This window comes from Microcebus murinus, chromosome 5 (assembly GCF_040939455.1).
Source record: "Microcebus murinus isolate Inina chromosome 5, M.murinus_Inina_mat1.0, whole genome shotgun sequence".
NCBI lineage: Eukaryota > Metazoa > Chordata > Mammalia > Primates > Cheirogaleidae > Microcebus > Microcebus murinus.
Window position 1 is genome coordinate 35855951 of NC_134108.1, and position 21408 is coordinate 35877358.

At 40.4% G+C, this 21408-nt stretch overlaps 1 protein-coding gene across 6 annotated transcripts in view; it reads right to left on the reverse strand.

Moving 5' to 3' along the window:
* The window catches only part of TPD52L1 (TPD52 like 1), a 377442-nt gene that overhangs the window by 23418 nt on the left and 332616 nt on the right, over nt 1–21408 (reverse strand). For all 6 annotated transcript variants that reach the window (XM_076002992.1, XM_012777516.3, XM_012777512.3 and 3 more), the window contains one exon: nt 3746–3861. In XM_076002992.1, coding sequence (XP_075859107.1) covers nt 3746–3861 — 116 coding nt within the window. The remainder of the gene's footprint in view (nt 1–3745; nt 3862–21408) is intronic.

Below are 21408 nucleotides of genomic sequence, written 5' to 3' on the forward strand. Positions count from 1 at the left end.
CTGAGTTAGCTAAGGATTTAGCATCAATATGAAATTTCTTTTATAGGCTTGAAAATTTATTTTTCTATTTTATCTGCTAGACTACACAAAATCTCAAACTGAAAACCCAGAAGAAAAAATACTTTCATAAACTATGAATCATCAGTATGATGTTCACATGTTGGTCTCTTGTGCTTACTGCTTCAGGGCTTGCCTCTTCTTCTGGCTCCTCCTGCCTCTGCCTGCAAGAACCAAGATGAAAATGCAGATACTATCTGGGAGGGGCATAACAATAAGACATTATGGTTATGATTATATGAGCTGTGCACTAGCTCAGTCCAGAAAGAAGGAAGGTCTTCAGGAAGAAGCTGAAAAAGAGAGGCCCAGGGCCCAAGGCACTTCTTTGCAAGTCTAAGAACAGATAGCTTGAGGCACTGTGTGTTCTTCCTGGGGAACCACACATCAAAGAAAGAGGGAAGGGCCAAAAGAGAGATCAAGGGAGCATGAAAACAGGCTTTGCCTACTTGATAATGTTGTCTGGTATTTTTCCTATTCCTCTTGATGCCTATTTTTCTTGAGTCATTTTGTCTAGGGGACATTGGCAGTATTTGATTGTTATATAATCACAAATTTACAGGACTAATGCCAACACTTCGTCCTTTTCAAAAGCCAAGACACATTATGGAATGCTAAGCATAACAAGCAGCTTGGTGAAATTAAAGTGGGAGTGGGGTGCTAGTGGCACAGAATTATTGAGCAAGTTTATTGAGAGAGAGAGAGAAAGAGAAGAACAGCCAGAATAGGTGTGTAAAGACCTCAGAAAAGATGTCAGGAGCAGCTGGTAATAAAACCAATGAAAATAAATAACTGAAACAAAATAGTACTTCTTTATATAGCGATAAGGTTTATTAAAAAGCATATCCTACTTTGGGTATTTACAAATATAAATGTTTGTTTAAGCTGCAAAACAATTCAAGCTAATTATAAATATTAATTGCATGCCCTGCATGCACAAACCACTGCACCAGATCAGAGGTGGTATTAGCCTCACATCGGAAGAACTTTTAAGAACAAACATATTATATGACCACATAATAAATTAAAGATCAAATTCTGTTAAAAGAGATTTCCCTTTTGAAATGCTGAGTTTATCCAAGATGTAAACCTTTTGGACACTACTGGCTTATTTTATGTCTCCCCACAAAAGGAGACGTCTTCCTATTGCCAGCACTTGGTAAGCACACAAAAAGGTGGTGGCTGTGTGAGTGGCTGGAGTTATGAGATCAGCTCAAGTCTAAGGGCATCCTCATGGGAATATTATCAACAAAAGAGCATGGGAGGAGGCAGAGGGAGGGGAAGAGAAAGAGAGGTGGGGCTCGGGGAGGGTAGCCAGTACAGCCAGAAGACAGTAGGAGGAGATGAGGAAACCAGGGAGAGGAGGGACCCTCACAGGAGACTGGACACCTGGCACACCCGGGACCCCTTTTCTGCAGAGCAGTCAGAGATCAGAAGTCCTTGTGCACAAAGGTCTTGCTTTAGATCACAGCCATGACTGACAGCCTGACTCCAAGGCAGTCATCTAGTAGGTTGGCCTCTGAGGCATCTTGGTACCCAAGGGCCTAACAGACCCGCTAGAATCTTCCCTCCCATACAGAGAGAAGTTGCTTGCTGCCAGGAAGAATGTCTGTGGAGAGGTTCGACAGAGGAGCTGACTCTCAAAGGATGTCTCAGTTCTTCATAAGACTACTGGTGAGACCAGAGATGGCTCTCTGTGTGTCCTTGTGATAATTAAATCCTGGCATTGGAGGTAAAATCTGGATGCATCTGTGATGTAAGGAACCTGGTCTGCTGTGTGTGCACACACACACATGCACACACGCACTTGGTAAAGGGTAGGACAAGCAGATTTGAGAAAAGAATGAGCATAAAACAGAGGTGGCTGGAGGTGGAGGGGAAGAAAGGGAAATGTGAAGGGGGAAAATTGCAAAGATACACTTCCTCTGCTTTTCACAGGGCTTGGGGCAGTCGGCTGTGCCCATGTGCCACTGGAAGCCACACGCTACCTTTGGCAACATACAATAAAGCTTCCTCTCTGGAAATAAGAGCCAGGAGGCATGGCGGCTAATGCATTCTGAAGGATGAAAGCATGAATCCCCGTAACTTGAACATGGTAACAAAGAGTCTGGTGTTATTTCCAGAAGTCAGGCTCAAATTCAAAGAGTCTTAGGAATGACGTGTGCTGGAAGCGTATTACTGTGGGCAAATGAGACAGGAATTTCTAGTTTTTTATATTCATGAGGCATCCATTTAAAACCAATGTTTATTTTTTTTCTTGATTCTAAATGTAATAAGTGCTCATTGTTGAACATTTAGGAAATATAGGATGCAGAAAAATCAAGCATACATTGATGTATGTATATCCCAATAATCCCAGACCCCAGAAAAGTCAAGGCATTTTATAGCAGTTGGTCTGTTACAGAGATTGTACCTGAACTTAAACTAGCACTATTGATGTGAAAGAGTAAAGTTTTAGCTTAGATTCAGTTAGCTTACACCAGGACATAACTTTTGGACACTGCAGTTCATATAAATAGGTCATGAACCAGAATTTCAGGCCATGAGAAAATGTGGAGTTAGTCCATTCTCTGTTAAGGCTGACTTTGGTCTGTGCACTCTGGTATGTGTGGTATGTGTGGCCAATCGGTGGCCACAGACCCAGCTACAGAGCCAGGCTATTTGATCTGAGGCACTGTGCTTACTGAAATCATTTCTTTTTGCACCAGAGGAACACAATCCTCTTTTATTTTAAAATGGAATTATTTTAGGGTGTGTCTTGGCAAAGCACCTGAAAAGTCTTTAATATCATTACGAGCTGTCATAGACACACACTATCAGAATGCTAGAATTCGACGAGTCCGGAGTGGACACAGGTGGGAGAGGGTAAGGTGGAGCTCAAAGCTGTGTGCTCAGCCCGGGCAGGCCAGTGCAGGAAGCCAAAGTGCTTCTGCCCATGAGCCGGGACACGGAATTGGAAGGGGGTGCTGGCCTCTGCTCCTGCGGCTCTGTGGCTTCCTCCTCCTCGAGCAGCCCTTTCTCCAGCCCTCCCCTCCTAGAAAGCCAAGGCTCCTCAGCAAAGTGTCTGAGGCTCAGTGGGTGCAAACAAAAGGGTTGAACAAAGAGTTGTTTTCACGATGAGTGGGGCATCCTCCTCTCTCAGCCCAGATCCCCACAGCAACTACACAAAATCCAATTAAGCTTCAATTAATCAATCATAGCGTTCCTCTCTACCCCCAGAGCTTTACTCTTCTGCAAAAGAGTATACAACTTCATAAATCCAGTTGCTTCTATAGTTGGCTTTTTATTTTAAAAAAACCATTTCAAAGTATTTGTTGAGCTCAGTGACTGATGTAACACTAGAACTGCTCTTAAAAAGGAGCTTGCACCTGTACCATGGTCTTGAATGAATTCCATCAGGTTTGTAAGTGATTTATTATTCCCACAGTATTCTGATACTAAAAAGAATAAGAAGTGCATATTTAAAAGTAATTATTGTTGCTTAAGCAGCACAATCATTCATTTTACCATCATAATAAACAGGTAAAGGACAATTAGCATTAGAAAAATACATTGGAAAAAATGTATAATCTTGCAGTGTATTCATTTATAAAGTTTATTAAATGAAAGACAACATAATTGCAATATGGGACTTATATCAGACTAATTGTAACTCTCAAGATCCAGAGATAGGCAAGACTGCTGAACATACCTGAACTAATTCTGCCTTTAACTCTTCCTTTTCCTCCTCAGAAAGCATGCTAGAGAAGTCAGCACTGGCTACTGCATCGTCATCTCTTCCTTGCAATGGTTCAGTCTCCAGCAAACCTTTAGGCAAAATCGATAAAAACAGAATGCAACTTTAAAAATGAATTTAGCCAACTTCTGTTTTCATAGCCTGAAGGATTAGATACACTGACAGACCCTCCCTCTGAAAAACAACCAAAAGTTTCAGAAAAGACAAAAATCTTCCTAAATGTGTGGTGAGCTCAGAGAATGTAAAGAATGCTAAGAAGCCAAAAACCTAAGTGAAAATGGGAAGCCAGACATGTAAACAAAACAAGCATTCATAAAGCTCTACATTCGCCACAGGGGTGGATTCCAGCTTTGATTTTCACTGTCTCATGGGGTGCAAGGGGCAGAGGACGAGGTCCAGGGCCCACCCATGGAGAGGAATTTAATGTGAGACACCTGCATAAATCTGTGTTCCCCACAGGGACACACCCTGAGAGCCAGGTGAACCGGAAATGAATACCTTTGTTCCCCACATGGGGATCTGCCAGGCACTGAATGGACAGAGAAAAAAACCCTCCCCTGAGAATTCACAACCCTGAGTAGGACTGCATGTAAGTTTGCAACTTGAATGCACAATGCCTGGGTGGTCCAAAACAACCTTGAAGTCAGAATGAATATCTTGCAGGCTGCCCCACACCAACCTGGTGTGTGGGCACATCTCTGTAAATGTGGCAGGTGCAGGGTGATTGGGCAGATAGGTCTTTGGTGTTTAGTTCTCTAACTCACTCTTCTGTAGTTAGTTAACCATGGATAGGACCAGAACGTCCCCATGGTACTTAGGGAGAAACTTGCCACCTCGGCAAGGGGTTGGTGCCCCTGCATCAGAGACTGGGGGAACAGTCGGGGTCTGGATGGAGGAAGTGAAGAGAATTTCCAGCAGTGAGAGCCCAGGCAAGGCCAGATCAGCTTGGAGGAGCTACTGGACCCAAAGCCAGCCATGGCAGACAAGATCATGGCTTCAGCATCAGGGGACATCCTGTTCCCAGCTGCCTGAAGAGCCAGAGAAGAATACAAGACACTACCTGGGTCCTTCCTGCCGGACATGGTCCTACATGCCGGACATGCCAGATACCCCCTTAGCTGGGACAAAGGAAAAGGGGAGCTAAAAAAGGAAAAATTTGAACTAGAGGATAATGTTACTGAGGAATTAAGTATTATTTAAATGGGCTTTTTAAATGATTGCATTTGAATGGACTAGGCCTAGTATTTTTTCCCACTCCTCAAAGCCTAGGGGCTCATCCCCAGATCAGGTAGAGGTTTTAAAAGAAAACTGAGCACATGTTTGTATACCAAGATACAGCGTGAATGAATTTTGCGACACTGCCATAAGAGTATTTTGCACTTACAGACATTTTACTCTCTTTTACATGCAATAAAACATATAAAATTGTTTTAATGACAATAACAAATAATGACAGATCTGATTAGAAATTGCACTTCTCCATTGGCCAGGTGAGATATTTGGGAAGCAGGGAGGCCTTAAAGTACTTGTCAAATGCTACCATATGCCTGCTTTCACTATCCCTACAGTTGGCCATTTAAGTCCCACATGCAGAGCCAAATAACACAAAAGACTGAAGCAGATCCAACTGAGAAGTCACCATGGTCTGGCCCCAGCCTTACAGATGAAGACTCGCCCTCATGGGACCTGGGGCTCAGTCCCAAGTAGTTGGGCTCTAACTTAGGCTAGTCTGGCTGCAAAGCCTCTATCCCTGTATCCTTCCCTATCTTACAAACATTCTGAAGAATAGTGAATACAACATTGGCAAGTATGAATCAAGTATGAAAATAAATATAAGTTGAAAGCTGTTGGAACCCCCAAAACACTTCAAGCCTTGAGAGAGATGTGACTATGACCTGAGTCACAAATTGTTACAAGTTCTGTTCTCAGGTTATAGATTGACTCACTTTCCTAATTTTCTTGTTCTGTATAATGACTAGAGAGAATTAAACAACATCAGGGACAAAATCTCCTGCCTTCTTGATTAATGACCCTTTTTATAGATTAACTTTCTATAATTCTATAATATCATAGAATTCAGGTAAAAGAGAGATCATTGTGAACTCTACAAGGTTTCAGCTCTGTGATTTCAAATGACTTGCCATGACCTCAAATTACACTAATTAAAAATTTGATGAATTATTTATTGCTCCAAATTGGCTTTCTCTGAGCCTGCAGAGGTCACTCTGACATATGTAGTTTTTAGGATCTTGTTGGATATAAATGGTCAAGGAGCCTAAACCATACTGGAACAATAAATGATAATTTCCTTCTATGCTTTCCTCGAGCTCAGCCCCCTTCACTCTGCAGAGGGTCAGGTGTGGGACAGTTGTCACTAAGTCACCCAGTCACACAATGTCCCCAGCACACCACAGTGCAGCAGCGTTGTTCAAATCATTTGGATTCTTGACACAGAGGGACCGTAGCTACCAATGGTGGGTCTGTGGTCTTTATTTGAATTCTGAAGGCAGATCTGGTAATTAAGTTTTGGCCTTTTAATAGTTTTCCGAGAACATCTTTGTATGTGCACAGAGGAAAGTCCAGGGGTCCTGGCTCAACCAGAACAGCTGGAGACCTCTCTGGGACTATGGTGACTGTCTCTGGAGAGACCAACCAGGAATTCCCTGGAGGTAAGGGTACAGGACTGGTTGTCTGGAGTTTCTGGAGTAGTCTGTAGAAGACAGGCAGAGACCCCACAACTGTGCGCTTGTCTTTGGAGCTGTGCTCTTTGCTTCCCTTGAGAAATGACAGATGAGCGTTCTCTAGCCCAGTGTTTGAGGCTGAGCTCAACTTGCCTGGCCCCTCACGGTTGGGGCCTCCTGAGGGCACAGGCCACGCCAGGGAACAGGCCATGGCTCCATTTGGGTCATAGAGCCACAGGTGGCAGCCCAAGGTTCAGTGCCTCCAAGTTCATGACAGAAGTCACCAGGGATTAAGCCCAAAGCCAAGGATCTAAAACAAGCTGGGCTGTTTTCTGAGAAGCTAAGTAACCTAACACAGGTAAATTGCAGCCTTAGAGTTCAAGGCTGCATCTGGGAAATAAATAAAGCTGTGTCAGAGATACAAGAAAGCGCTCAGCTTTGTTTGCGTCCACAGCTCTGCGCAGGCTCCTGTGGCTTTGAGTTACGAGCCAGGGCCTGCTGGTTCATTCCCACCCTTTGGCCTTCAAGGCTCTCTGCACTGGCATAAGCACTTCTTCAGTAAGATGCAAGGGCCTGGAGTGAGGCGTGGATCTGAAGGCTGGGGGGGCTCTGGGCCCACTGTCTCCCTGGGCAGTGCTGTCACCACACACTACTTTATCAGCACCTGTCCCCGTCATCACACTCTCCGGCACTTGGGCCTTTCTCCCTTGTGTTATGTCTATTTGATTGCATGCCTTATCTCCCTTAATAGAATATAACCAACTGAATGACAGAAAACCAGTTTTGTTCACCTTGGCACCTCCACATGTCCCAGCATGATTATGTCAGTGCAGCCCACAGCTAAGAGCAAATGTACTAGCTGTGCCTGGAACCACGGATCAGAGAATGTCTCTGAAAACAGTGACCTGGGATTGGTCCCCCAAATGCCATCCTAATTGTGTGCAAAGGAAAGGCATTAGGTGATGACAGAGGTCAAGAGACTGCAAGGGTGACCCTCCCTCCTCCACCAATCCCTTCTGGGAACTTGTTAAAGGGATAGTTTCTTCCACCTTCTCCTTCAGATTGACATTCTTTGAGAGACAGCAGTTTCTCTTCTCTTCCTGAGGCCCCAACCTGTTTTCCCCTCTCATGCTACATGAACTATGCTTCCCCTCCTATTCCCAGCTCAATCCTAGGAAAATGGATAAAGAATTGCTACCAGCTGCTTTGTGCTGCTCCTTAATGATACTTTTTGGCTTCAGGAGAAGTTAACGAGGGGCCCCAGACCTTCAGTTGCAACCAGGTAGCATAATGATCTACGGTTCTTAAACTTTGTTGGGTTCTTCTCTATGAATCATTAAATCATTACAAGATATATCCTGTGACTCAGACAAAGGATCTGCCCTGACTCCAAAACTATATTGGAAAAAGCATAACTGCTGCTACCACTGCAGGAACTTTCTCTCAGCAGCAGCTCAATTACTCTCTTAAGGGGAGAAGTAGAATAAATGTGTTTTTCTTAACCACATGCTATGCGCCAGGTGTGGTTACATATCTTATCTTGCCTCGTCCCCCCAAGAAACACATTAGGCAGGTGGCATCAAGCACTATAAGGGGTCTGAGGTTTTACCCAACTTGCAAGCCAACAAGTTAGTCTACCACAATGTCACGGATACTGGCAGAAGGCCCAAGACTCCAAGGTCAGAGACTTACAGCACATTAAGCAGCAAGAACATCATGTTCAGGTTGGTTCTTCTTGCCACCAAGTCCCATGGAGGGTGACGTGGAGGGGCCTAGGTGGATACTGCACACACAGTGGATTTGCTTCCCAGCTGAAGAACTCTGAGCTCAGGGAATCCAAATCTTTTCTAATAGGCAGTAAGCAAACTTGCCTGCCCTTTACTCTGGAGGAAGACATTATCTTTATTATACTGGACAGTAAGCAAAGCTGACTTTTGCTCCACCTCTGTCTGCTAAGGCTGTTCAATATATATATATATTATTCAATATATATATATATCCTTGAGAAAATAGTTGGGAAAAAAGGCATTGTCTCTGCTTGCAAAAGATCTATGCAGAACTGTCTTCCATAGGTGGCATTTTCTCATTTTCCAAAGAGGAAATGGTGAGTCAGGAAGTTAAATAACTTGCCCGAGCTAACACAGTTGATGAATGATGGACTTGAGATTTAAACACAAATCTATTAGGTTCATGTTGTTTTGACTCGATCACAGCAGCTCATGCAGACATTGGATAGGAACTAAAATGTCTCCATATCCCACCGAAGACCCCTGTCAAACCCTCTGATCACTAGGACTGGAGTTTACTGAGGGCCAAGGGCTGGGGCTTTAACAGCTGCCGTCTCCCCACCAGGAACACTGACTGGGAAGAGTCCAGGTAGTTTATGTCTCCCAAACTCCCTCCTATAGGACTTGCTCAACTAGTGTTTGTTGAATTAATCCCCTAAGATAAAAAAAATCAAACTATCAAATCTTCTTGATGCCCTTTTCATAATATCTGTCATACTTGTCTATTCCTTTTAAATTTCACTGCTATGACAGTGATTCAGGCTTTTATCACTACATATTCAGACTACTGAAATCTGAGCCAAATTTCACCTCCCTGCGTGTATTCTCTTTCTCCACCACCCAATCTACATAGCACTCAATATTTTGAACACATTACTTTTATCATGTCAAAACCCAGTTCAAAAAAACCTTCACTAGATCTCCATTGCTTCCAGCCTGGATTTAAAATTCTTATACGAGCATTCAGAAACTTCCACAGCTGGCTGCAATGATTCCAGCTGGACTGCCTACGGTTTTCTCACCAGTGCCTCGAAGGCGGCTGGGCCCTCATACGCAGTGTTCCTCAGTCATGTTCCATTCAGTCGTAGGCTTTCAGTGCTGCCCTGTCACTCTCAAAACCTCTTTTCTCTTCCTCCTCAGTTTCTCTTCTAAGAACCCTACCAGGTTGCCAACAATACTAGAATAATGAGTATCATGTTGTGTGCCTTAATTTGATCTAAAATGTTAGCTTTTTTACCTCCTATATATATTATTATATACATTACTATATATTTAATATATAACTACCATATACTATATATAGCATAAACTACATTGCAAATTGCATATAAATTCCACAAAGACACATAATGTTACATATTACTATAATTATAGCTAAACAAGTATATGAAGAGGATATTTCAAGCACACTGTCCTATAAATGTTTATTCTTCTTCTTAAAATGTGAAGAACACATGAGTCACCACTATTAATAGTATTGTTTTCTAAAGCTTTGGTTTCATTTAATAATGTGGCTAAAAAAAGAAATTATACCTGTAATGCTCAGCCTGAGAGTGTATTAATCAGTTGAAAAAAGAAATATTTTATGCATATTTTAAGAATTTTATCTGAAGATGCTTCTGAGCTTGAAGTAGATTAAATTAAATTTGTATACTCCATTTTTCTTTTTTCCCCCCTAATATGCTGCTTAAGTGACAATCCAAATAGTTATATGATGATTAAAATTGATTCTAATCTCTAAGGAAAGATTTGTGACTGGCCAGAATCTAACTTTGGCTAAAGATCTGGAAGGAACATGCTATTACAGATACAGATCAACAACTATATGTAACTATTTCCTTCCATTTCTCATTCATACATATGGCTGCAAAAGAAAGTATACTATTGATATAAAATTCTCAGGTTAACTGTGTATTGTTGATGTCACCAAAATTCAATGGTATACTAAACAGCAGAAAGTATATAGTACCCAACAGTTAACCAAATACCACACAGGTCCTGAAGAATGAGCAACCTTCAGGGAGCTCAAACCAGTTAAAGATTTCCAGGATGTACATAGACCTACATTATCATTTCTGTGGCCAAAACCTGACCAGGACTCCTACTCACCTTCAAGGATAGGAATCTCAGGGAGCCAGAACTTAACCTTTTACCCAAGGTCCCCCTGGTCCCATGCCCAGCTTGTGCCTGCAGGATGTTCCTGAAGGCACAGGAAGCTGTGGGTATTTGGGGTGATGAGTATGACCTGCTCATACTATGGCTAGAGTGACACTGCCAGGGCCATGGGAGTGGTTAGCTTTGGGACAACATATCACTGGGCTAACTACAGAAAATGTCACTGAATTATAACACAATTTTAACTACTGTGTAAGACCAGCTGGCCTTTCAGGCTAGGAGCCCCAGGTTATCCGTATATTTGAGAGATATCATATTCCAAGCCTTCGTCTATGGTCTATGTTTCTTTAGGTCCAGAAATTTTATTTCACCAGTTCACCCTATGGTGTTCTGCCTCTTAGATGATAGTTTCTATGAATAAGTCTCCTGGGAGATTTGACTATCAGACCAAATATCTTAAGGCAAGTTCTGTGCTCTTTCCTTCCTCAGAACAAAATCTACTTGAGAAACCAAGTGAAAAATAAAAGATTATTTGGTAAGAATTGTAAAGGAGGAGACTTAGAAGACTTAAAAATATTGTAGCAATTAATATGTTGTCTTTTAATTGCATGATTCCTTGTCTTTTTCTTACTTTAGATTATGAGGTGCCTTATTCTTTGTATCATCACTGCCTTGTTCATACTAGGTACTCCATAAATAGTTGTGGAATAATTTAATTAGCTGTCATGGCCTTACATATGCTCTGTTCAAATGCCTATGAATTAAGTCTGATACTCAGCCAGGGTTGCATATCTCTTCTTGCAGTATTAAAATGATAAAATAACCAAGACTTACAACCAATGACAGTGGTATAAAAATAACATGTGATTGAAAATATCAGAATATCAGCTCTACTGGTACAATCACTACATTTTTGTTACTGCAACTTGCCCCATCAAGGATAACATTAAATCAGAGACTAGTGTTCATCTACCAATGTTTTGCTTGAGTTTATACCTTTGAATCCCAGATAAAATAAATACTAAATTGATACTTCTTTGGAAAAACTACAAGTAAGTAAAGTGAAAAAGATTAAAATGGATCAGCCTTTTCATAACGTAACAGGTGACTCTACAATGTTAGTTCCATTTGGCAAATGAAGACATCTCTGCAGGATCTTATCCAACATCCCGACGAGCTGAAAATTGATGTATATCTGGGACTATTTGTGGTAGAAAGGTGTCTCTTCATGTCACCATGACATCATTGTGTTATATTTTCCAAAATCAACATTAATTTATGTTGTTTAGAATATATCAATAAAAGAAAGTCCAACTTAGCTGTGAATATTGTAGAAATTGTTTAAAGACTGTTTTAGAAATAGGTCAAGGGAGCAAGTATAAAAGACATCAGGTTTCCTGAAATGAAAGCCAGAAACAGAGAAGCTTAAGTTCCTTACAGAAGGGGTGGTAGACGTGTCTCTGGAGGGGCTGCTTCAAACTTCACTCCAGCAGGACCAGCTTGAATCCCAACCAAAGAGTGAGCCATGCAGACCTGAACTTTTATTCCTGACATGAGGTCACATGGCCTTAGCTACACCAATGGCTTCTGCTGTGTTATTTTGCACTTCGGTGACCACACTCAAAACCACAGAGACAAACATGAGGTCAACTTTCAAATAAAAGATGTAAAACATTCATCACAAATCTCCTCAGCTTTTCCAATCTCCTTCATTTCAAATATAAGATTAAGGCACTTGGGATATTCTTCCCATATCAAACCATTATTTGCTATTCTTGAAAGGTACAGTTTAACATACACAAAAGATACATATGGATAAGACTGCAAGTCAGATCAAAACAACCCAAAAATAAAGTCATAAAAACACAGTAGCCACAAATTTGTAAATAAACTGAAAATAGTTATGTAAAAACAAAAAATAGTGAGCGTTCCTTATGGATAGACTCTTGGAACTTCCTTCTCTGAACAAACTTAAACATTGCATAAGGAAAAATAATAACAAACTATTGTAGGAATGGTTATAGACCAACCAAAAATAGCTAGACCATCTAAACCTTAAATCATCCTTCTCTGTATATCTCACCCTCATTTCACAACATGCCCCCACACACATATTCAAATTCATTTCTCATACAGCTTGAAAAAGGGAGCTCAACCTAATAAAGGATAAAGCTCCAAATTTAACACCCAACCTTACATTTTTGCGCTAAGAAGGAAGAGAGATAGATAGTCTCATTTATATTACAAGAAAACTTGAGAGTAATAAATTATTCTGAATTCAAATTCATTAATAAAAAGTCACTCTCATTTCAATTAAAAATAAAAGAAACCCCTTTTTTTCTCCTTTTCCTCCTTCTGCTTTTCACATCATCAAAAATAGATTTGAGAACTAGATTTTACATTTCATTTATTTGGTTACCTGAGTTGTTGTGAGATACCAAAACCACAGCCAAGGGGTCCAACCCCTGAGAGAATGAGATAGAGACAGGCTCCACTGGACAGGTTACATTCCATCCTAGGTCATTCCCTAAATGCTAATCGATCTTGTAAAGTCCTGGCTCATCCTTTAGGGCTATTTCAAGAAAAAAAATTCCCTTGGCAATGGAAGACATCTATTATGAACACAAAGCAGGACAAAATGTAGCTTTTTCCTAAGGCATATATAAAGAAAGGGTAGATAGTAAGAAAGACTTCTGCAGATGGGCCTGAACTTATTAAAGTTCTCTGGTCCTTACACAACATTAAGGCCAGGATTAGAGTGCCTGTCATGATGCAGCCACCAACAGGTCAAGCCTGGACCCGTGCCTATTGGGACTGCAACTAGACTCAGTGGCTTGAACATTTGAAAAGCATTGTTCAGAGGTATAGACAGTCTTCTCTTTACTCTCAGCAAATCAGTTCAATAACATTCACATTTCTCCAGTTTCTCTTATCAACTCTTTAGCATTTCAAATAGCTGCTACTGGCAATGTACCAGAGAAAATCCCCTTTCCTCCTGAAATCTAGGTGGAAAAATAAATGCTAAAGGAAATGGAAATATGTGTTTCTGAGTCATGACATGTTTAGCAAAAACAAAATAGAAAAGATCAAGGCAAGTCACAGACAAGAAAATGCAATGGCCAAATGAAATGTGAAAAGACACTGAACTTCACTAGTAATAAGGAAAGTTCAAATTAAAATCACAGAGATATACTATTTTTTCATCTAAGATATTTGCAGAGATATTGCCAAAACTGGATAATAACCTATGTCGGCAAGGCTGTGGAAAATTGGATCCCCTAACACTGTGGTCCCCAACCCCTGAGCCACAGACCAGTGGTGGCCTGTGGCCTGTTAGGGACCAGACCACAGAGCTCTGCTGCCTGCCATCCAACCCCCCGCAATCCATGGAAAAAATTGTCTTCCATGAAAGTTAGGATCCGGGGGGTAGTGAAGCTTCAGCTGTATTTACAGCTGCTCCCCATCACTGGCATCACTGGCTAAGCTCCACCTTCCACCTCCAACCCCCCATCTGTGGAAACATTGTCTTCCATGAAACCAGTCCCTCGTGCCAACACATTGTTGGCTTCTGCACTGTGACAGCTGATTGGAAGAGCCTTTGATCCTGCCATCCCACTCTTAACAATCAATCTTACAGGAAAAAAAGTGCAGACCTAAGAAGATATGTATAAAATCATCACTGGTACTGGTAGAAAACTGCAAAAACCCAAATGCCCATCAATAGGGCAACAGCGTTCAAGTAGAGTATATGCACTCACAATGTACACTATTTTTCAGTTATTAAAAACTGTGAAAATAAACAAAATTTAAAAGCTGATGGAACCCCTAAAACACTCAAAGCCTTGAGAGAGATGTGACTATGATTTGAGTCACAACATATAGTTATAATTTCTGTTTCTCATATTATAGATGAACTCACTTTCTTATTTTGCTTATTCTGTACAATGACAAGAGAGCATTAAACAATGTCAGGGACAAAAACCTCTTGCCTTCTTAATTAATGACATTTGTTGTAGTTTAACTTCTCCTTTGTTGTCCAGCTTTGCTTAGACCAGATGACAGAAAACCCATGACTATTGTACTCTCTGTAAAAAATGTTAAATGTACCCTTTCCAAAAAGAAATACTGCCCATAACCAATCAAATTGCTGTAACTATGCTTCAATCTTGTATGAAAAATGTTGAAATCCTGCTAAACATGTCTCAGTCTCTGCCTATATAAATGAGACCTTAACTTCCCTACTTAGGATTGCTGACTCCATTCTTTTGGAATTGGTGTCTCTGGGTCAGCCAGAAAAAGTCCCATTTTGTGTTTCAATAAACTGTCTTTAAATTAGAAATCTGACCCTTTTCAGCATTTTAGGTTGACAAAATAATGAATTGGGTTTACATGTATTGACCAGGAGGAATTTTCATTATCTATTGTTAAATGCAAAAATTAAGTTACTGAGTCATGTTTGCATACAAACCATTTGGGAGAGGAATAAAATACCTTTAGTATGTGGACATGGATATCCATGCATTTGTATGAGAATTGAGAAAGGTGAAAAAGGATACACACCAAATTGTTGATGCTGGCTACTGCAAAAGGGTGAGATTGGATGGGGAGAAGATTATTATTAATAACTCTTTTACATTCTTCTGTGTTACTTTCTGGCTACAATATGCAATTATTAAATTTTCTTTAAAATTGGTATTTGCTTCCTCTGCTTACTACTGAGGAACATCTAAAAATTAGGACACACTGAATTATTCAGAAACCATGTATATCTTTTGTCTCTATTTTCCAAAAACATTTCTGATATTTTAAATAGAATGTTTTTCAAAGAAAATACCTATTGAAGTCCGTTTGTGGCTAGTGTAATGGTAGTCAAGTTTGAACACATTTTTAAACAAATGACTGGATCTAGAACTATTTTTTAAAAATAGAAAATGAAACTAACTTAAAAATTTATTAATGGAATTTATGGCATACTAAAGATAGAAGTAGGAAGAGTCCTCAGTTCTCTTTCAAACTCTGACCTAGATGGCAAAGAAAACTCAAAAATGAGAGTCTGCAAATAAGATGACTGAAAGAAGGGCTTAATAATCAGTGGCTTTGAAAAAGTATGTTCCCTTGGAAAAAGTGTCACTTCAGAAGTTTAACACAGTCTAGCAACTGTTCAACATGACGATGGCTGCAGACTGTCCCCTGCTTCTGGGTAACCCAGTGTAGACAGTGAGGTAGAGAGCCACCCACCAAGGAGACCTCACATAGCATAATAGAACAACATGGAAACACAAGGACAGTTGAGCTTTAAAAAGTGCCCTATGACTCCAAAGCATTTGTATGCATTTAAGTCATTTCTAAATTTTCATCATCTTATTTCCATATTTTGTGATATAAGTGCTCAATTCTAGCACATTGTACTTCTGTATGTCTGGCAAGCTAAACTTCATATCTTTTTCCACTAATTTCATTTGACCTGAAATAAGTCTCTCTATACACAGAATATAACATATGACTTTTTCTTGGTACTATGTATCATGCAAATATTAGTAATTATTTAGTAAATCATACAAATCTAGCAAAACATTTTTAAAGCTATGTTATTGTTAAAACATTAAAATCAACAAAATCCAGGCTTAGATCCTTGACTCTGTAGTCAATAAGCTATCTGGGTAGTTAGAATTGTTTATTTAAATTTTTAAAAAAAGCCTTTACTTTCTCTTTAGAATCAAGGAAGAGTTTTCTTTCACCAGAATTGGATTTAGTTTCACAGCAGGGTCTAGATTCTATAGGCTCGTTGTCTCTTTGAGTGCCAAGAGAGGTCATTAATGTTAGTGTGTTAGCATGTTCTTATTACTAAGGATGAACGAAAAATCAGCTAACCCCGTCCCTTTTTGCTATATAATTTAGCCCGGGTTTCTCAACCTCAGCACTATTTGACATTTGGGGCAGGGGAATGTTTTGTTGTGAGAGACTGTTCTTTGCTTTGTAGGATGTTTAGCAGGATATCTGAACTCTGCCACCTAGATAGTAATAGTACCCTTCCCCCCAGTTGTGACAAACAGAACTGTTTTCAGACATTGCCCAATGTCTCCTGTAGGGCAAAAATCGATCAGCTGAGAAACCACTGAGGAAGTTCTTCTTGGACACAGGAACAAGGCTGTGTGTCCATAATTTTGGCTGACACTTGTGCTCAAATGTGTCAGGCATTGTGCTGGGGTTTTATGCACATTATTTCTCATGGGTAGGTATCATTATCCCTAATTTATAGATGATAACATTGATGTCCACAGAGAGAAAAGTGGCAGAACTGGGATCGCTGTTCCTGAAGGTGGACACACCTCGGGCTCCTTGCTCAGAGGACAAAGAAGAGTTCAAGATCACCCTTAGATTAGGTGGAGAGCCCTGTCTTGGCTTGAAGCCCAGGGTACAATCCTAGTTCCTGGTAGGGCTTTGACTGTGTTGACCTTTCCATTTCTTGGCTGCTTTTTATGTCTTTGGAGCCAAGGGCTCACTCAGAAGTTCCAGAACTAACTGATCCCTTGGCCTGCCCCTGCACTGACCTAGAGCTGCAGTGCTTGCCCAGCCTCGCCCCACCCCTCCGTGTGGACTCCAGCAGTGAGCTTCTGTCAATCACATCCTGTTCTGACACCTCCTCCCTCCCTCCCTCTTTCCTTTCCTTTCCTCTCCTCTGGTGACACTAGTGACTCTACTGTTTCAAATGTCTTTTTTAAACTCTGAAAATTGGATGGGGCAGCCCTTCACCTCTGAGGCTTAGTGGCTTTAATTCCCTTTTTACCCTAGTCACGACTTCAATAGTTATGTGCACTTTGCTTGCTTAGTTCCTGCCACCCCCACTGGTAATCTAAATCCTTAGCACTAAAATGTAAGAAAAAGCAAGTAGCTCAGTGACTGTCATTTTGGGGGCACATCATAGTTGAGAGTAATCATTGAATGGGCATTCTTGTTTCTGAAGTGTGGCCTGCCCTCAAGAAAACACAAAATTATATGTTATTTTATAAATAGCAAGTTCATATATCAAATTAGTACCTTATGTATTTACTTTTTTGTTGCCCGGGCATGAGGGCAATGGCATGATCATAGCTCACTGCAACCTCAAACTCCTGGGTTCAAGCCATCCTACTGCCTCAGCCTGCCTAGTAGCTGCAACTACAGGTACATACCACCACACCCGGTTCATTTTTCTATTTTTTGTAGAGACAAGGTCTTGCTGTGTTGCTCAGACTGATCTTGAACTCCTGACCTCAAGTAATACTCCTGCCTTGACCTCCCAAAGTTGCAAGATTACAGATGTGAGCCATGACACTCAGCCTGCATTAGTACTTTATATAATATTCTACTTTGGGTGGAAAACAGATTGTGCTTTAAAAAAAATCCTTTTGACTATTCTGCATATTAGAGCTCTGAACTTTACTTTTTTTTTTTTTTTTTTTTGTAGAGATGGTGACTTGCTATGTTGCCCAGGCTGGTCTTGAACTCCTGGCCTCCAGCAATCCTACTGCCTTAGCCTCCCTAAGTGCTAGGATTACAGGCATCAGTAAAAGAGTTTACTTTGGGGCCTGGCAGGCAGAAAGAAGGTAGCGTCTCTTGCTTTAGGGGCAAAATTTCCCTAAAATTCTCCTTGGCAGAAAAAGGATTCAAAATAGAAATGAGAAAGAGTTGCAGAACAATAAGGAAAGTTACATTTCTTGTACTTCAGAATTCGTGAACTCTCTTCCTACCTGCTCAATATTGAACTGGAATGCGTGGTGGATATGTACAGTTTAGAGCTATTAAATTACAGTGTAAGAAGAGAACAGACTTACCAAGATGAAAAAATAAAATGATTCAAGGGGTTGGAAGGTCAAAGCGATAACACATAAAGCAGATTTTCATCTGGAAAAGGGACATTTCTAGGGACTGTTCACAAGGAAATGGCAGCCAGCTCTTTTCTCAGCAAGCAAGAAGAAGGATGGGCTGAAATTTCAGCTAGCATGATTATGAGTCTGTATTAAGAAATATTTTCAGGTTATAAATTAAATGTAGCTCTACATGGTACAAAAAAGCTTGGGAAAGTCTTTTCTGGCAATCCCTGTGGGAGATTCACCACGATTGTTCTGATTATCGAAGGCACAGACCTGGCCAAACATCTCTGAGTATTCTGTTCTCTCTTCTCTTCTTTTTCTTCCTAATGACTTAGGGATATGGCTACACATTTGATATGAAGGGGGAGGAATTCCAGTCCTGGGTCTGTAACTAACTGGCTAAGTGGCTGTGGTAATGGACACCCAAATGGGATTCTTATTTACCCCCCCCCCATGGCTTACGTGTAAATAGGGAGACAGCATATCATAATCATAAATCTGCTTAGATACCAGGTGATGAGTCAAGAGGAGAGTCTAAGAATAGTCTGATATCAAATATAGGAATGTAAGGAAAAAAGGAAAGTTCTATTTTCAAGGAAATTTGCTAAACAATTTTAATGGAATCTGATAAACAACAAAGTATTATATTATGGATAAAATAAACATATATCTTAAGTTATTAAATGTCATGTGCTTTATATGAGCTACCAGAAAATATAACTGGATAACTATTGAAATGTATATAGTACATTCCTTAAAAATAATCATTTGGCAATTGGTTTCACATTAAGACAGGATCTCGCATGATAATTATTTACATTTTTTTACTTGTATAGCACATGCCAAAACTTGTTTATACATTATAACTATAATTAAACTTTTACAATAATGAAGCAATAATTAAAACTCTGGAACTGCTGGCGTTTCTGTGGCTGATGTAAGTTCATGTTTGATCTTATTTTCTCTCTGCAGCAGTCACAAGGATTAAGGATACGGGGTGAGGATTCAAAATAAATATAGACAGCCTTAAAAACAACCACAACTTCAGAAGCTATAGAAAGCTTATCTTTCCTTGTTTTCCTGAGTCTTTGATGATTCATACATTTAGATCTAAATTTAAGGGTGCCATTCCAGGCCTACTGAATGAGAATCTTTGAGGTCAATCTTGCACTTCTGTGTTTTTTAAGCCCCACAGGTGACAATGATTGGCAGCCAATGTGAAAAACCACTTATTTTAAATAATACCGTATGATGGAAGGGGCACCACTGTTAGCCCAGTGCTACTCTGGGTCCTGGAGATGCAGTGATTACCAGAGCAGACTGGGCCTCCGCTCTCATGAAGCTTAGGGGTCACATGATGAGCACACGAGCCACAACTTACCTGGCTGTGAAGGTGCTACCAGGGCACTGTGATAGGGTAATTGCAGACAAGGCTTCTGTCTCAAAGCAAGACCAGCAATGATTTGAGAGGTCAGAGAAAGCCTCTGTAAGACGGGTCAGTGTACTGGCCTTGAGAAAAAGTTGCCATGTGACACTCCACCAAAAAAGAGATTTGCAGGGAGAGGTAACAGCTAGTTTAAATGCCCTGAGCTTAAAAACCTGCTTGGTACATCAAAGGATCAAAAAGATGCCAGTGTTGACTAGAGCAACTCCAGGTCATAATGTGATTTGTTCGGTGTCATCATGGAATTTCACGTAAGTGCTTTTTCCATAGATCTAAAATTTCCTTAATCTTAAACCACTTAAAAATTATTCATTTTGTTGAGCCCAGGAGTTTGAGGTTGCAGTGAGCTATGATGACATCACGGCACTCCAGCCTGAGCAACAGAGTGAGACTCTGCCTCAAAAAGAAAAAAAAAATTACTCACTTATATAAAATCTTTTTCTCATTGAAAAGTAACACAAAATGTGTAAGAGATGCTTCTTACCCTCAAAGAATGTAATCCTCAATGTACCGAGCTAACTAAAACAGAAAAAAAAAGGGGGGGAGTGGTGGTTATTAATTACTTTAGCCAAGGTCTAAACAAACTGCTATTAGCACAAATAAAGAATGCTGAATTCCAATAGCAGATACTGAAGGTCTTTGCAGAGGTAATGTTTGAGTTTGGATTTACAAAATACGATTTTGACAGGTGGAGATGGGGAGGGGATCTTCTCATAGGGAAGAGCATTGGCTAAGTATCAGAATCAAGACAGTTCAGATATGTTAAAAGAATGAAGAGTTGCCTGATTAACTCGAGTTAGGGTTCTAGGGGAACCTACGGGTAGAAGGAAATGCATCAAAAAGGACATTTGGTCCCTATCATAGAGGCCTTGAATTCCACAGGAAGGAGTCTGGGGACAGCAGAGAAACACTGAAGCTGGGGAATGACAGGACAAAAGATGTGCTTAAGGAAGAAAACATTACTTTCCTGGTGCTACACGATATGATGTACTTCACCCATGATCTCAGAGGCTGTTGAGTTATAAATGGCCTTTCTACCCTTAAACAAATAACTCAGAAATGCCGAGAATCTACAGTGAATGTTTCTTCTGGGTCTTTGCTTGCCGTCAGCTGCCATTTCTAATTAATTGTAAACTAGAAGTTGCCAAGGGAAACAGAGAAAGTCACACTTAGTATTAATCCTATAATCAAGTAAGAAAACTTTGAGCTCCAAATGTGGTCCCAGTCCACTATTAGGGACTAAAAAGCATGGAGCCTTGTCCTTGTACTAGCCTATTTTTTTTTTTTTTAACTTCTCAGAAGACTTTTCTACAAAATGCTCTGTCTGAATCATTAGCATCTAAGAGAACCGATCTATAAATTGAACTATCAGTGCTCGCCTCAAGAAAAACAAAAAATCCCACTGGATTGTAAGCTCCTCAAAGGCCTGGCAAGGCTTTTGTCCCCACCAATGCCCCAGTTCATGCTGCAAGGCACCCAGCAGCTGTGCAATAAGGAGATGTTGCACAGTGAATGCAAAACAGCTGCACCCTTATTAATGCTGATGCCGGAACTGGGAGGGAAGGATACAGTAATATATACCTAGAGTCATATATTAATACATAGATATAGATGTATGTTTTTCATATGTGCATATGTTTAATATATGCATATGTTTTTCATATATATATACCTTTTGCATACATTTTTCATGCATATGTTTTCATATTTTCATATCTATGGCTATTTTCTCTCCTTG